This window comes from Martes martes (assembly GCF_963455335.1).
Source record: "Martes martes genome assembly, chromosome: 1".
Classification (NCBI taxonomy): domain Eukaryota; kingdom Metazoa; phylum Chordata; class Mammalia; order Carnivora; family Mustelidae; genus Martes; species Martes martes.
Window position 1 is genome coordinate 10,949,449 of NC_137888.1, and position 17,734 is coordinate 10,967,182.

At 54.8% G+C, this 17,734-nt stretch overlaps 1 protein-coding gene across 3 annotated transcripts in view; it reads right to left on the minus strand.

Moving 5' to 3' along the window:
- ITSN1 (intersectin 1) overlaps positions 1-17,734 on the minus strand; it is a 209,666-nt gene that overhangs the window by 28,876 nt on the left and 163,056 nt on the right. For 2 of the 3 annotated variants that reach the window (XR_013966609.1, XM_080799704.1), the window contains exons 26-29: positions 17,126-17,247; positions 14,519-14,636; positions 12,692-12,883; positions 10,763-12,305 (exon numbers count right to left, since the gene is read on the minus strand). Coding sequence is in view for 2 of the 3 variants with exons in the window: in XM_080799704.1 (XP_080655830.1) it covers positions 12,304-12,305; positions 12,692-12,883; positions 14,519-14,636; positions 17,126-17,247 (434 nt within the window). In the remaining variant the exon portion in view is untranslated. Of the gene's footprint in view, positions 1-10,762; positions 12,306-12,691; positions 12,884-14,518; positions 14,637-17,125; positions 17,248-17,734 lie in introns of those variants that run through there. The other variant, XM_080799703.1, reaches the window with a different exon arrangement.

Sequence of the window (17,734 nt, forward strand, 5' to 3'; positions counted from 1 at the left end):
GTGCCACTCGGCAATATGGAAACTCAGGCAATGCTTTTTCATCTTTAAAGGAAAGACGATTCCGATGTCTCTGGGGACATCCCGTCCCCATTCCTCTGGCTAAATGGCCCTGCCCCCCAGAACACACGTTGGAGCTGGAGCTCCCATCTCTCCCGAAGGCTTCTGCAGGCTTGGCCTGAATTAGGACTTGGGAGCCTCACAGGCCTGGGGTCTCCTGCCAGGTGAGCCCACACCCCCTCTCCCCCAAGGCTACACTGCATTTTTTTTAAGATTTATTTATTGGACAGACAGATCACAAATAGGCAGAGAGGCAGGCGGAGAGAGAGGAGGAAGCAGGCTCCCTGCCGAGCAGAGAGCCCGATGCAGGGCTCGATCCCAGGACCCTGAGATCATGACCTGAGCCGAAGGCAGAGGCTTAACCCACTGAGCCACCCAGGCGCCCCTACACGGCATTTTTTTCTGGGAAAATCAATCTAACTGTGCTGCTTTCAACCTCTGGGCTAGAACGGCACATGTGGGTGGCTCGTCATATAGGAAGGGCCACGGCGGCTGTGCCATAAAGGAAGTCTCTTTGGTCAGAGCTCTCCGTCCTCCACCGGCAGCTGACATCTGACCGCCCGCCCCCCACCCCAACCCCATTCTCTCAGCCGTGAACTTGTCCGTTCCTGCCGTGCAGCTGTGCATGGGGCTGGGACCTGGAGATGAGTGAGGCGAGGGGGTCCTTGTCCTGGAGGAGCATCGGTCTACTAGGGGCTCGGGCATCCCATCCACATGCTGGTTTTTGCCGAAGCACAGCTTCCTCGTAGAGGCACCCCTGTAAGCCATCGAGATCTCGGAGTTGAAGTCCCTGAGCCTGGATTTTCTTGGGAATCTAGAGAAGCTGGTGGGGGGCATGGAGACCTGTGGGGGAGGCAGGGCGTGCACCCTGATGGCACCGAAGCCTAGGCCGCCCTGTGTGGCCTGTTTTGGGGACCCACCAGCTCGCTCTGAAGGTTTCCACTCAGCCACACTCAGTACAACCCTGGAGCTTCAAAAATAGCAACGTGGCTTCCAGATAAAGCGTTCTCCCAAGAAGGGGGCTCCGGTCCCCATGGGCTGTCGGGCAGTTTTGTGACAACAGAAACTTTGCAGAAATCAAATTACTCTCGGGGTTCAGTTCTCTCTTAATTTGCCGTATATATGAATATTGGTAACTTTGTCACGAAAGGCATCACACTCATAGCTTTACAGCCGACGCGGGTATCCCTGGCGTGGGGTCAGGTGCCCTATGGTATGGGCTCCTTAGCTCATTCCTGGCCCTGGTTCTGTCACCAGACCTTTGTTGTCCCTCCTTCCTGAGCTCCTGCTTTCTTTTTTTGTTCTTTTTTTTTTTTTAAGAAGATTTTACTTTTAATTCATCTCCACCCCCCCCATGGGGGGCTCGAACTCCCAGCCCCAAGGTCGAGAGTCCCCCGCTCCACCCCTGCACCGACTGAGCCATGAGCCACCACCCCGCAGGAGCTCAGGGATCCTTAGCAGTGGCCACAAACAAATCCTTTGGATACACAAGGCAAATGGGGGCGTTAGAAGCACAGACACACCTTTATTGGAACGCGAGGCCGTCGTCTGGACGAGAGGGACCGGGGAGTACATTCCAGAGGAGGAGGAATTTGACTCGGGCTCCATCAGGCAGTCAGGGTGGGAAGAAGGAGTGAGGCGGCCAAGCAGAGGGAGTGGGCAGAGAAGAGGGGAAAGAGTAGGATGCCTGGGGCCCAGGGGGATGGGGAGGGAGCAGCAGACTGGGGTGACCGGGAGGAAGGGAAGTCACGCTGGACGCTCCCATGAGCCACGCGCTTCCAAGCACCGTAAGTTCAGGAACTCCCTGAGTCCTCACCCACGATCCCCCGTGCTCTGTACTGCCGTTAGTCTCCCATTGAACAGAAGAGCAACTGAGGCACAGAGAAGTTAGGTAACTTGCCAAAGCCTCGGTGAATCAATGGCAGAGGGAGTCCTACCCAGGGGCTGGCGCTCTGGGCCACCGTGCCTCCTGCCTTGCTGGGAAAGTGACTTATTTGTCAGCCAGAGCTGCTGTAATCAAGTTTGGGGGACTGGGGGGCTGAGCGGAGAGAAATGGAGTCTCATAGCTCCGGACACGGCAAGTCCAAGATCAAGGTGCCCACGGGGCTGGTTTCTTCTGAGGCCTCTCTCCTTTGCGGGCAGATGGCCATCGTCTCCTCACGTGGCCTTTCCTCGGTGCACTGTCGTCCCCTGATGACTGTGTCCAAATCTCCTCTCCTTGTCAAGGACAACAGTCAGATTGGCATGGGGCCCACCCTGACAGCCTCACCCTAACTCGATGACCTCATAAAGGGTCCACCTCCCTATACGTCATATTCTGGGGGGCTGAGGGCAAGGGGCTTCAACATTTCCATCGGGGGTAGGGGACACAGTTCAGCCCAGGTGGGGAGGTAGGGTCAAGGAGTCTGAACGCCAAAGCAAGATGGTCTTTGGTGGCGGAGCCGGGAGAGGCCTGGGCTGTGTTCCAGAAGCATCACTGTGGCCACTGTTCGGAGGTGGGGTGCGGGCTGGGGGCCAGAAGTCCGGCAGCACATGGGAATCACCTGAGGGGCTTTTATAAAGGCCAGCGTCCCCGCTGTACCCCAGACCAGTCAAATCCGCCTGGCTGGGGCGCGGCCTGGGCATCCGTAATGCGCGAGGGTTCCAGATAGCTCCGACGTGCGGCCAAGAGTGAGGACCACTGCATCAGAGGGAAAGCTGCCCAGAAGCCAGGCCAGCTGGTGGGGAGAGGGAGCGACGTTCGGAAACTAGATCTGTCCAGGCTCCCGTAGCGGGAGTGTTGTCACAAGGGCTGAACTGGTTCCAGACCTAGGCGGGTCGCTCAAGCTGCTGGTCCAAAGGGAAGTGATGGCCGTGACCTGGAAAGCCGTCCTCCCGTCCAGGGCCCGGAGCCTGGACAGCCTCTGACACCACGTTCCTGAAGGCCACGCTGCTACTCCCTGGTACCCCACGCTCCGGCCAGAGCTTGGAAGGTCACTCTGCTCAGCGCCCCTGTTGTGTTGACGGGACAGCGGAGGCTGGAGAGGCCCGGTGACTTCTGCTGGCAGGAATGCAACCTGCGCTCCTGCTGTCTTGGGAGATGGAGACACGCAAGGAAAGCACCAGCTTCTCGAAGAGTGGGCTTGAGGGTGGTCCCACCCCAGTCCTCGCCCGGTGCACTCCCACCACGCCCGGCGTGGGGACGCACCTGTCCTTGGCGCCCAGGGCTGTCGGGGGGCAGCCAGGAGCCAGGCTGGGGTCCGGGCAGCTGTGTCTCTTCTCCAAAGGACCCTGGGCTGACCAGTCCCAGGACCCAGCTCTGGAGGTCCAGAGGGACAGGCGGGTTCCTCCTCCCCACGGGACTCTCTTGTCGAGGCTCTAAGAAGAGCCCGGTCCCCTGCAGTCTCTCCTAAGTTGGCAAACCGACCCCGTGGAACACAAGAGCCCACCTGAGCCCGAGACATTTCCTGCGCACTGTCAGCAACTGCACAGAGGAGCTCGGGGCCCTGCTTTCATGGGGCTTCCATTCTAGCGGGGGAGACAGAAAACCAGACACACGCATGAATAAATCGTAGTTAGGACACTTACAAGAACGATGAATGACAATTTCTTATGACTGAGAAGCCCACAGCCCAGCCTTGGGTCTTCCTGGGGAATTTATCTTGTAAGCCACGTGGCCTTCCCAAGCCCGGCTTGGTGCAGCGTTCAAGGCCACGCGCAGCCCAGGGACTGAAGGCCGATGGGTCCTCTCCTTGCCGCCTAGCTGGGGAGGAAGGCGCGAGCCTGCGGGGCCAGGGACCTGTCCACCACGGCTCCTGAGTGGCCCCCGTGGGCTCGGCACCCCAGTGGGGGGCCTATGCACGTGTGCACGGCAGACACTGCCATCCAGTTTGGAAGCTGTCGGAGGGACAGGGTGTCCCGCAAATACTGACTCTACATGGGGAGCTACCATCCCTACTTATCAGTGCTGTTCCTATGGAGATCTTCGCGGGGCGCGGCCTGGCCCCCCCGCGAACTCAGGGTCCCGTGCGGGAGGAGGGGGCAGCATCCGTGTGTCTGGGCATCGACCCCCACCCATTCTGCTTCACGTGTGGTGAGAACCAGCGGTTCGGCAAAGGGCTGAGTTGTGGTGAGTCGGTGGAGCTGGGCTGGGCGCTGGGGAGTGGGGGGCAGAAGTGGGAGGACGGAGGTGGGGAAGAGGTGGTGGGCGGGGGCCCACCCATGGCTCTACGGTGACCAAGGAGCCTGCAAGGTGGTGAGGAGACAGTGGTGATGGAGGGGAGGTGTTGGTTGGGTCAGAAGAGACAGGCAGTGTGGGGGCCGCACAAAGGGGGTGGTCCACGGACCCGAGCCCATGTGCCCTCTCGCCCTGGGGGAGGGAGGGGAGATGAGGCTGTGGGAGGTGGAGACGTGATCTCCAAGGCAGGGACCGGGGATGAAAGTGGGTATTTCCATCAAGAGGTTTCGAGGTCCAAGGAGACAGTCGTCAAGAGGGCCACCTGGAACCCCACCGGACCGCTGTTGGGGGCCATCACGGTTCCTCGAAGGTGGCCGAAAGAATGACAGATCGGGATGCTCAGCAACCGGCTCTGTAAGGGGCTCAGCCCAGGGCTTCACCTCGTTGAAGATCAGTGTCACCTCCAGCAAGCTAGAGGCCCACGCCCCCTGCCCCTGTCCCCCATCCCCCATTTAGGTGCTAGAAACCTAGAAAGTGGATGAGAGCAGCTCAGAGGAGACACTGACCGGGGAAGGCTTCTGAGAGTGAGTGATAACTGAGCTACGCTGAAAGTTGAGCAATGGAGAAGGGAGCGGATCAGCAGAGCCTTGCAGCCCAAGAACAAGATTTGGGGCGTGAGCACCCAAGGACTGGGAACCCCAGGGTGACTGTGAGCAGAGCAGTTCCATTTTTAAAATAGCTCTCGCCCACGGGGTGGAGAAGAGGCTGGAAGACAGGGAGCCCAGACCAGGGACTGGTTAGAAGGCTAGCGGGCCTGACGGGGGCGGGGGGCAGGAGAAACTCTGGTGTTCTCAGGGCCTTTGCACTTGTGATTCCTCAGGCTTAGGACACTTTTCTCCCTGACCTTTGCAGACTTCTACCCCCATGTCTCACCTCCCTGGAGAGGCCTTCCTGGGCCGTCCCATATGCGATAGCCCCGGCCCTCAGTTCCGCTCTGGCCCATGTCAGCCAGCACTAGCCGAAGTGACTGCTTATTTGTCTGCTGCTGGTTTCCTCGGGCTCCTGCAAGCTCCATGAGAGCAGGAGTCTCATTTGCTTGTGGTTCCCTGAGGTCAGCCCTGTCCCCCGTCTCCTTGGTCCTTGGCCTTGACCGTCACGGAGTCACCAAGAGGTACAGGTGGGCTGGGTCCCTCCTGGTCTCCTGGGACTGTTCCTGCCCTTGAGACAGCAGGGGGAGGGGCGGGGCAGGGGAGAGAGGGGGAGAGGACTGGCAGATGGAGTGGGCTGAGGGTTCCCACCGTGACGGAGACCGTGACGGTGGAGGGTCGTGGCGAGGACTCAGCGGCGTGGGATCTCCCCACAGCGGCCTGGGAATGAGACACCCCCCAGAGGGGAGGGGCATCCTGGCTTCACCTTCGCTGCTGCGGCAGATTTCAGGGTTCGAAGCGTGCTGGAGTCCCGGCACACGGAGCAGGCGTGTCCCCAACAGAAAGGTCTGGATCCCGAGAGGCACCACAGGGCATCCATGACGGAGCAGGAGAGAGCTAATCTCCCCATCTTCGAACGTGCTGGGCGCTTTGGGGTGACACCCCCTCGGGACACATGTCCCTTATCCAAGCTGTACGGCTGCTTGAAAACAAAAACAAAAAAGAAGGAGCTCCTGGCGTGTTTGGGGGCTGAATGTCCCAGTCTTTGCTGGCGAGAGAACACAAGGCCCCCGGAAGGCAGTGATGAGAAAGCAAGCATCCAGCGACCCAAGTCATCTGTGACGGCTTTGTCGGGGGGCGCTGCCTGGGCCTGCCAACACGGCCCACGGGCATGACATTCAGAAGCCTCGCACATTCCGTTTGCTCCGTCGGCCTCCCTGGTGGCCGGGTGAAACCGGGGCTGCTCTTCCCATTTGCCAAGAGTCCGCTGCTAAGGCTGCGTGCACGGCGCGTTTAGGGACCGCGAAGAAGGGGTCCATAAAGCTGCTTGCTTCAACCCAGGTGGGCCTCCCAGTAGTGGCGGAAAGGGGCCTTGAGTGTGCACGAGTGAACGAGAGGTCTGAAGGTTCTAAGGAAGCCGTCCAGTCTTTTCTCTCTGAAATCCCTAATCTGCAAAAGCACATTTTCTGTAATGTCTTAAAATGCACACAACCCTCAGTCTTAAAAAATGCACACGACCCTCTCCCATCTGGGCTTATTGTAAGGAAGCAGAAAGCCAGGAAAACGGATTCCTTCATGCTCGGGGACCAGGTGCAAATGCCTCTTCTCTCCAGTGAGAATGAGAAGGCTGCTATCTGGGTGGTGGGCAGAGGGGGGCTTACTGCCTGTTTGGTGCATTATTGTCCCTCCACGTGTAAATGAGGAGCCTGGAGCACAGAGAGGTTAAGTAACTTGCCCGCAATCACCCCAGCAGTAAGGGGCAGAGCTGGGATTTGAACCCATGCTCTGAACCACTGCCCTGGATCCCTTCCTAGTGTCTCTAAAAGCCCAGGATACAGTTCTATTGAGCCCTCCAACCCGACTATCTGCCCAAAGAAAAAGAAGATATTCCAAAGTCTTAAGGGAAATGTTAAGAAATACCACACTGAGCTTGTAGATAAGCTGTCGGTGTATCTGGCACCATGTTTTTCCGGCAGAGGCTGGGAGTGGAAGTGGAGACCCTATGGCCACCGCTCTTGGGGAGGCGCTAAGGGCGTCTGTGGCAAGCCATGTCTTCAGAAGACCCCCGCAGTGGGGGGGTGAGGACTAGAAAGGTGGGCGAGGCCATGCACTGAGCAGGTGACACAAGGTGCTGGAACCTGGCACCCGCCCCCACTCCCCACTGGGAGCGAACCACACACGGGAAGAGGAAGCTACTCTCCATCTTTCCACAGTGGCGGCCGTGACCACGGGGGCGGCTGGCTCTGGAGGGGCTGTTGTCCTCACGCGGTACAAGCAGGGGAGTCTGGGAGCTGCTTTGGAGAACATCACTGTAGCTCCCAGAGCCTCGGCGAGTGCCCACCATTCTCCAAGATCTGGACTTTATGGAACAATCCATGGGGAGCATCTCTGCGTGCACACGCGCGCGTGCACACACACACACCTCCCTGTGGACAGCTGCGAACAAGAACTTGGTAGTTCCTAAGACGTAGTGTGCGTACCCCCACGTTGCCCTGATACAGTCTTACAGCTGATTCTCACTTTTTACAAACAAAACCTTTACTTTTTTTGTGTGGATCAAGTTCTATCATTTAAAAATGCTTGGGGAGTGTTTAAAGGATGGAACTTTCTCCCGACAGATCATGAAATAGCTACACATCAGGAAACATTCTGGAAATCTGGTTTTTCATGAGTGGAGTTTGCTTCAAGAAAGGCCCAAGAGAGGGGCGCCTGGGTGGCTCAGTGGGTTAAAGCCTCTGCCTTCGGCTCAGGTCATGATTCCAGGGTCCTGGGATCGAGCCCCGCATCGGGCTCTCTGCTCAGCAGGGAGCCTGCTTCCTCCTCTCTCTCTGCCTGCCTCTCTGCCTACTTGTGATCTCTGTCTCTGTCAAATAAATAAATAAAATCTTTAAAAAAAAAAAAAAAAAAAAAAAAAGAAAGGCCCAAGAGAACTCTGGCTGATTTTGTGTGTAATGGTCACAAAAAGCTACCGTGAACTTTGATATTATGGTTCCCTATTCCACCAGATCCAAAATACCAGACGTTTTGAAGACGATGCTTTTTCCCCCTTTCTTTCCCTGTGCATTTTAGGACTGCGGGCAGTCCATGTAGTTTCCATAAAAATTCTCTTGGGTATTTTTGGAACTAAGAAGAATGAATAGGATTCACTTACAAGTCTGCTAGAAGAAAAAAAATGAATATTCACTCTCAGAAATAATTTTCAAGTGGCCAGGAAGCAGGGCCGTGATGGGGTAGGCCCGCCCGCAGCCGTGATCTGGGTGGGTGCCTCCGCCCGCCCCACTTCGGGGGTAGACCTGGCCTGGACGAAGGTCGCCACACGCTGGCATCCCCCGTCCTAGGCCTCCTTCGTAGACCAGGTGAGCAAGAGACCCCAGGAGCAGCCCCCAAGCCAGGACACCGTTGCTTCTGGGAAGCGCACAGCTAAAGGGAACTGCAGACACACCCTGGTGTCCTCTCTGAGGGTGACGTGGTACACCGTGAACGGAACCCCGGTGCTTCCTGCTCGTTCGTCCACTGCTCAACCCGCTCATTCAAACGCCATTTCTGAGAACCTAAGCTACTGTATGCCAAGGTGCTTGTACAGCATACTAAGCAACAGGGACTGCTGTTTTATGGGCGAGAAACTGGAATATTGGCGATTTCATGTTTCAACCTAATTAGAGGGTTTTCTTAAGCTGGCATTACTGGTTTGGTTTTGTTTTTGTTTTTTTTTTTTCCTCAGACGGGTTCAAAGAAGGCGTAGAGAGCCTGGTCACCATCTGCTATCAGGAGTCTGGATCTGCCCGATTCCCTTCCAGAAACGGGGCAGATACCAGTGCCCACTGGAGGTGTAATATTTTTTTGACTTTATAAAGGAGTGAATCCTTGCTTAGATCAGCTTCTCCTGGACACCCTTTTGTGCAGAGGTGGTCTGGGCTCTGGCCCACTGGCCCCCACTCTGTTCCTACAGCCCCCTGGACCCCGATCTGCAGTGTGGAGAGGCAGCTGGCCTTAGGAAGGCAACTCAGAACCATGAAAGGAAGGTGATCTCATCTGTACTCTTCTTGTCCATATGCCACTGTACTGAAAGTCCGTTCACATGATAAATCCATACCAATTATGAAACTAATGATTAAATGACCGGTTATTTTTGTTTAACAACTCAAAAAAAAAATCTGACCTCTTTCAACTTCAGGGCCAAAGGAGATAGCCAGCATCACTTCACTAAATTTAAAGATGCTTTTCCTCTTTTATCCAACTTTTTTGTTAGCCAGATTCTCCGAGAACAGGACTAAAGTATTTTATACCAAATTGTACGGTTTGGGGAAGAGCCAAGAAGAATAAGATCAAGTCTAAGATACAGAACCAGGACTCTGGGATTTTTTTTTTAAGCTACAGATATAGAACATGAACTTAATAAAGGATTACGTTTACTCAACAGTAGTTACCGGCACAAACTCAGCCGCCAGCAACAAGGAACCTGTTTTGCCCTTGACCGACCAGGCGAACTCTAACTGCGGTGGCCAGTGGGTGGGACCAGGGTTTCTCAACCTGGGTACTGGTGACATCTGGGGCCAGATAATTCTCTGGTGCCAGGGGGGCGGGGCCCCGTGCATCATAGCACAGGTAACAGCATGGCCAGGCTGCATCCACTAGAAGCCAGTAACCTCCCCCCTGGTTGAGACGCGCTGGGTGAGACGGATGCCCTCCAATCAAATGCAAACCGAGTGGCTTGCGAGGCCCAAACAGCCCAGAGGGATCGGCATGGAGGGTACTGAGGACAGAGTGACATGGTGTGCAGAGCATTACCCCCCTTGACAACGTGTCACTTCTGGCCAAACTCAAGGCTGGAGAAGGAACGTTGGCTTATGTGGTAAAGGGGTCCTGGGCAAGAGATGGGGTTCGCTGCCTCGATTGTTCCACAAGCGGGGGGTGGGGGGGGGCGGGCTGGAGATGGAGACTCCCCCACCCACCTCTTGACCTTTGCGGGTCCTGACATCTGTGCCCAGGACAGCCACTTCCCTTCCCAGCTGCATCTGGCCCTTACTGATTTGGGTCTCAGCTTAAATATCACTTCCTCCTGGAAGGGTCCTCTGCCCCTCTCCCTGCTGCTGCCTGCCCCCGCCCTATCTGCTCTGGGCGTCCTGCTCAGGGGTGCCTTGTACCCTCCGGCACGGATCACCTGACCGCACACACACACACACCGCCCCCCAGTATGTCTACATGGACTGCGGCAGTTTGGTTTCTGCTTGTTCTTCTTGTTAGAACATGGACTCCAAGAGGACATGGACCCTGTCTCTATGAGAACCCAGGGGACACCTCGCCCAAAGTATTTGCTGATGAAGGAGATCACTCTTCAACTGAACGGCTGAGGAGGGTAAGCGAAGCGCGTGGTCGTTGTTGCAAAGAAGTTTTGTCAACGTGTACGCTGGTTTATTTCTGCAAAGGTGACCAGACAGGCGTGTGCGAGGCAGAAACGGATGGCGACCGCGGTCTGGAGGGTGTGAAAGTTCCCACCTCCACCCACACGTTCTGTTCGATGTTCAACAGACCCAGATTACGATCCGTCTTTCGGGAAAATGTTTTGTGCCCTGAGTCCCCTCACGTGCCTGTCGATGGATCAGTGACACACGCCAGGAGCCCGAGGAGACAGCCACTCCGCTGTGTGGCCGTTCAAGTCTTCAAAACCCGTCTTGTAAGGGGCAACCCTCTACTCCCCGATCGGGGAGGGCAGGGGAGCCAGGTGAGAGGGAGGGCCGTTCGGAGAAGACTCGGGGAGGAGCGGAATGGGGTCTGTATCTCAAAGCCCGAGCATCCTAAGGGACACGAGGGCCGCTGGCCCCCTGCTGACATCTAGTCTGCCTGGTCCCCCAACACCACGGCCAGGTTCCAACACCAAAACACAGAGACATTTCCGTCTAACTTTTATATGAAGAATTTAATTATCTATACACGTCACTAATTCCAAAGGGTGTATTACAGTTGTTAAAGCCGCAGGTTTATATATTTCTATATCTTACATTCATATCCACGAACATCCGGACGGGTGAGGGGATGAGGAAAAGCCTCCCCCGTCCCCCGTGCCCGGGACTGGGGGAGGGCCTCACAACACACCTGCCAGCACAGGCACCTGCTCCCGAGGGAGATGTAAAAACAGAAGGTAACTGCAGGTTACAAAGGCATTCGTGGAAACTGGGAGACTGTGCTCGAGGCTTCCCCTGCCCGGGCTCCTGGGCTGTCAGCAATGGGCATTTTTATTGAGAGCTTCCAACTAGTGTTTAAAAAGGACACACATGGCTTCGGCTACAACGCACAGGACACGTACACAGACCAGGAGCTCCGTTTCATATTAAGTTGCGGAAATCCCACAGTCTAGTTAAAAAATGTAAACATTGGAAATTAATCACAGGGAGGCTTCTATACATTCTTTCTTGTCAAGAAAATGACTTGTTCGAAATAGGTCATTCCGTGAAAAGGAACTGGAATAAAAACTTCACGTAACAGAGACCGAGAAGAGATCGTGGGTGTTGTGAGTCGTAACCAACCCAATGGTGTCTCGTCTACTGCTTTGATGGTCTGAAAACACGTCAAGTTAAAAATCCAAAACAGAAAACACCAGCTCAACCAGATAAATCTGAGACCCAACGAAAACACAGGTGCTTTCTCCTGGGGCTACAGGGTCACCGTGCAAAATCCAATCAATGTAGTGTGATTAGAGCATCGTACAAGGTAGTAGCTTTTGCCATGGAAAAGAACGGATTTCTTATGTACAACGATGTACTGTTACATGCGCGGCAAGATACATCTGATACACACAAACAAGCACAAAACACCTTCGGTTTAATTGGGGTCGTTCTACACGTCTTTAAAAACAGATATACTGAATTCCTTTGTACGTCTACAGCGCAGGTGGGAGGGGGGACCCAAACTACACAATTTAGTTGATAACACTGGACAAAATGAAAAAAAAAATACATCAAGTCTCAGATTTATGGACATTTGGAACATTTTTTTAATAGCACATGCAGCATTCCTTGATAGTGGGTCTTTTTGCAAAACCGAAATAGCAAAGAAGTAATTGATTGATTTTTATTAAAAGGCTAAAATATAGTTTTTTTAAAAAACACTTTTAAAACTACTGAAAGCACCTGTGCAAAGGTGGGAGGGGGGACGTCAATTTGAGTCACTAGGAAAGCCACAAAAGGACCCACTACCCTGTGTATTTTTTGTAAGGTTCGCTTCTAGCTCTGTAAGTAATAGCTCGACATTGTCATCACATGCAACTAAGGTAAAATGAGGTAAACTGCTCTGCAGTGAGTTCTTCTACTCAGAAGGCAGTAGGTGATCATGCTGGAAGTCACATGATCAAGGCTGCATCTCCCATCATCCCTCTGGGCAGTGATATGGGATAGTGGGTCTCTTTGAGGACTTTCAAGCCTGAGGGGGGGATGGACAACATATGATTCCTAGAAAAAGGAGGAAAACAACACATAAGCAAAACAAAACAATGAGCAAAATTCAAGCTAGGAAAATGAGTCAGGCATGTAAACAGCATGGTGCCAAAATGATTAAAAAAAAAAAAAAAGGAAAAAGTGGGGAGGGCAGGGAGGGGGCATGCTACAGAAGGAATGAAAATAAAACAAAACAAAACAAAACAATAAAACAAAAACAAAAAACAACCCCACAAGGTAAAGTCTCGCATTACAGAAGGTCTTCAAAGAGACTGTCGTGAATGCAGCAATGGTCTGGCTTTCCGCTCTGCAAACAAAGCTCAGCCGGATCAGAGCAGTGCCGCACGGGTGACCGTGAGAGACCAGAGGGGAGAGGCGGCGCGGCGGCCAAGGGCACTTACATTGCTGGCTTGGGTCCGTGTCCGCGGTCAGCTTCACGTAGTTGGAGGGGAAGAGCCCCACCTGGCCGTTGACCTCCCCTCTCCACCAGTCGGGGTCGTCCTTGTTGAGGACGTTGATGATCTGGCCCTTGCTGAAGGCCAGCTCGTCGTCATTCTGGGCGCTGTAGTCATACACACCGATGACCTGGCACACTGGGGGAGACAGGGCCGGGTGAGGGCCGCGGGGCGCGCACAAGAGGCGGCAGGCGCTCCCCACACGCTCCCGCACCGCGGTGTCGCGCGCTCGGGACGGGACGCGATTCAGCGAGCGGCTCTGGTGGGCTTTTGCAAAGCGGGGGCGACCGGGGGCGGCGAGGGCATAAAAGCCAAGGTGACGGCAGAATTTCACACTAAGTCTGTAGCTGGTGGGATACGTTCCTCTTTCTCGTGCGTTCACGTCAGCAGAAAATCTACAAGGATGCCGGAATGCTCTCGGAATCGCTTCCGTGTGAGCAGAGGAACGCGCCCCTGGAATGCTGACTGCACAAGACGGCGGTGTATGGGGCTCAGCTACTCTGCTCTGCTTCCTTCTTTCTCCCCTCCCCTCTCATCCTCCCCCACTCCGCCCGCCATCCACCCCCACCTCCAAAATCAAAATCTTACTGAAAAGTAAAACCAATGTTTTTTTCTTTTATTATCTTTGTGGCTCAAAATTTTGTCTCAAGGAGGATATCGCCACGCTCAAGAAGGTTTTTCCCCCTTCTCGCTTTCCCTCAAACCCGTGGGAGGTTAAACTGCTTTCGTTTCCTGGCCTGAGCACACTTTGGGTAAGTCCGCATGGTTAGGCTGGGCCTCTCATTAATCTTCCTCAACTAGGCTATCTATGGGTTTAGGTTCTGCAAGTTAACTGAATCATTCTGGCCAATTATTTCGGTGGGGTTCAACGAATCCGATGAAGGGGGTCCTGCCCAACTACCCCAAGGGAGAGGGGGTCCAGCTGGCACCGCCCCCTCTGCCCGCAGGAGGCCCACAGTGCAGGCCGAGAGGCCCAGCCAGGGCTGGGAACAGTCCTGCTTTGCCAATCCCTGCACTGCTGGCAAAGTCTGCCAAGTTGTCATCGTATTTCACTGGGGATGTACGGCACAGACGCCAACGAAAGTTACGCGTTTTCCAGAAATGCCACCCAAGAGCTGGTGGCTTGAAGACCCGAGGGCAGGTTCCTGCTCCCCTGACCTCGCCCATCTCAAATATGACCAAAGCATCTAATTTGGTCTCCTCAGTCAGAAAATAGCCAACGGCCTCAGCCACGGTGCCCTCTGTTCCTCTGAGTCCTTTAGGGGAGCGTGCACGACATCCTGTCCATTGAGCGAAGCCCCCTCTGTTCACAGGAAATGTCACGAGGGAGCTATTTTAGTCTTCGGTGAGCAACCCATTACAACCAACAGACCCCCGTGGCCTCCAGCTCCGTCTCCTGACCTACTGAGACCCCAGCCATTTATTTTTAGGAGTCCCTTTTTGTCCCCTCAGCCCCTAGCCCAAATCCCGATTTAAAAAGCTGGAAGGAAATCAAGAGAAAAGTCTGGCTTTAATGCCACAGCATTCACAACTCCTTCAGAAGACAGTTCCAACAAGGGCTCTGTTGTGCCCAGGACAGCAAAGCTGCTTAGACACTCAGTCCTTTTGAAAAACATATTCCATATCCCATTAGCTGGGGATCGGTCCCGGCAAGTACAAGAACTATTTACAGCAGCTGTGAGAGCCGCTCTAAGACACTCCGGGAGGGAACCCAGCGGGAGGATGACGGGGACCCGCGGACCGTTGTCCAAGGGGAGATCGCACGCTGCCTACCTGCCGGGAGCGCTGTCGGCTTCGGGGGCTCCGTTGGAGTGATTTTGCTCGTCCCGGGGCTTAGAAGTTTTACGTAATTAGCGGGGAACCAGCCTATCTGGCGCTTCTTCCCACGTGCCTAGTAAGACAAGGACAGCGAAACGCTTAAAAGGGTCATCACCATTCAGGAGCCAGTCCACTACGCAACAGAGCTCATACACAAGGTTCACACAGAGCCACAAACCATCTGGTGTGAACAGCAGCATCTCTGAGTTTCTGTATTACACGATGAAAACACTGCGGCAAGAATTCAAACCGGGGTTGTCCTTGGCCAGCGGAGCCTGGAATGTGTCTGCATGGGCGGGACTTTGTGGGTCCCAGCTGGGTGTCACGGGGTATGTCTAGCAGAGGGCACCCACTCAGGCGGCCCTGGCTCTCACGTGTGACTTTCAGGGGACGCAGGGATGACAGCGGAAGCCAACACTATATATGGATTTGAGGCTAATGGTGACAGTGACAATAATGAAACACTACCAATAATAGCAGGCAACACTTCTTGGGTGCTTGTGACAAGTCGGGCCCTGCGCCGAGCACCCCACGTGCGTTCACCTGCGCAATTCCAGAGGGAGAATACTATGACTATTCCCGGTTCCCGGATGAAGGAAGTGAGGCCCAGAAAAGCCCAGTGACAGTTACAAGCCAGGCAGCGGTGAGCCAGTTGTCACACTCGCACCTGCGCTCTTATGCATAAAGTGAGATGACACGCATGCGCGATATACAGAACACAGGGGGTCTGAACCTGCCCTGTTTTCAAACAGGGTGAGCCGAGACCCGCGACTCTATAAGGTCAAGGGCTAGCTGGGAATGATGGGAAGTGCTACGAGCACCCAACTATGCCAATGGGAACAGAGAACTCAAAATGATGCATACATAGGTGCGCCCACATACATGCACATGCACACACACACATACACATACACAGCAGTTCTAGAAAAACAGTTGCCTTCAAGGACAGGGGTGTGAGGGAGACCTTCTGTATCCCCCTTTGCTTACTTTTGGATTTTAAACCCTGGGAATATATTCCCTACCTGCAAAATAAGAAAAGAAAACTAGAAGAAAAGAAAACTTCCTCTACCTTGACTCTGCCCTCCCACCTGCCAAATTATGGAGAAGGATCCAGCTGGGTTACTTTTAGAACACGGATCAAGTTTCCCTTTCCTTGTGGTCTAACAGACTGCGTGCCCTTGGCTCAAGGGCTGAGGCTCACAGTGAATCCGCCCACAACTGCGGCCTCTCATTTGCAAGCCCCCATGTGCTCCTCTATCCAGTGAGCCGCCATATGGCTGGCAACGACTCTGCCATGGCCCTACCCCTGCCCTCCAACAAGGGCAGAACCCGGAGCTCACTGGCAGTTTCTTCGTTTGTGCAGCCACAATGAGAGAACCCCTAGTGAAGGCACCAGAAGCCCTCCCGTGCCTGGCAATTCACCCATTTTCTTGGGGATTGAGAGAATTGTTCAAAACTGTCTTTCGAGTAAGGTGCTAGGAGGGTGAGGCCAAAACAAAACAAAAAAAAAAAACCAGTTACCATCTTCAAAACGCTGATAACCTTCAGGCAGACATAAGACATCTGGGTGAGAAGCTAACAGTATCATCACAATTTAACACCATGAGTGGTGTGGGCATCGGGACCACCACAGCTCAGGGGAAGACGTCCCTTCTGGAGGAGGTGGGAGGTGACCAGGTCCGGTGGTCTCCCACGCCTGGGGGTGCATGTTACTCTCAGGGAGGCCCCGAGTCTGGAGGAGGGCTTGTCGTCAAGCGAGAAGGAATCACCCAATGAGAAGAGGCTGCAGCGGAGAGGTCACCGAGGGCTGGGCAGACTAGCAAGTGCATGGCTGAGGAGGGAGGGAAGGCGGCATCTGTGGCTATCTCGGGGGACGCCAGCTGAGGCCCGCTGCCTCCCCAGGTCAGCAGGTGCCCCCAAGGCCGACAGGTGAGTGTGGTCAGCCCCGCTGGACAGGTGTTACGGCTGCCCACCAGGGCGCTGCCCACAACAAGCCGAGTCTCCGACTACACTCTAGACGGTGCTGGTCATTCCCGGCACTTCATTGTGTCACTGGCTGCCCCCTCTTCAGCGCACCACAACAGCCATCTTCTCCTTGACCAAGGTCTGCCTCGACAAAATGGCAGACCGAGGACACGGACGGACACACACACACACACACCCACGTGCAGGAACGAAGCCTGTTGTGACACACAGAGGCGGCTCTCGTGCCACACCTTACACTTAAGGATGGCGAGCGCGGCTTCTGTAACGCCAGGACCCGTGAGGACGACTCTGCAGGCGCCCCTCGCCATGACCCTCACCCTGGGAATGCAGCAGGCAGGCCGATGTGGACAAACCTTTCCGGGAATCCTTAGCTCTCCCAATTCTGCTACTGACTGGGTGCCTGACGCTTAGAAAACCGACATGTGGACCCCGACGACGGGGCGCCTCCCCATATCCAAGCGTGGGACGAGGTGGCGGGGGTTCTGCTGGCCTTTGCAAGGACGTCCTCACCCTCTGACATCTTACACACACTCAAATGTGGACAGAGAATCTTCAACAAACGGAAAAGACACTAACTTGCAGCTCTCCTTCCCACCAACCGCCTGGGTTCTTTTTCCGGATCAGAATCAGCTGACCAGGGGCCAGAGTGAGCTGCTCGGGGCCGGTGGCCGTGTAGCAGGCGATCACCTGCGCGATTTCTGGAAAACAAGATCAAACATGGCGGCACCGTGTCAGGGTCGGGAGAAGAAATTCTAGGAAGACACAGCCACCTCCCTAGTTCCCAGGTTAATGGGCTCAAGGCCAGTGCCCTGGGCAGGTTTTCTGCTCAATGAAGGGGGCTCACTCCGCGGCCCCCGTCCCACGGCCTACAGTCCAGACGCTCCATTCATGTGCTCGGCTGGTCTTCTGGTTCTGCTCTAGGACCTCCTCATCCTCCCTCAGAACACATTTACCAAACTTCTCTCCATGAACCCTGTTCTTGCCCCCCAATTCCTACCCCTTCTGTCCCAGTCCCCCCACACTTGCTGCCAAGGCCCTGAGGCCCACTGCAGGGCCTGGTTCCTCGTCTTCCACACCGCAGGGCTGGCACCCAGCACACTCGCCGCTAGGGAAGTGAATAAAGGGTCTCCCACCCTGCAAGTAAGTAGAAAGACGAATTCTATTTTCTCCAGAAACTTTCAGGGG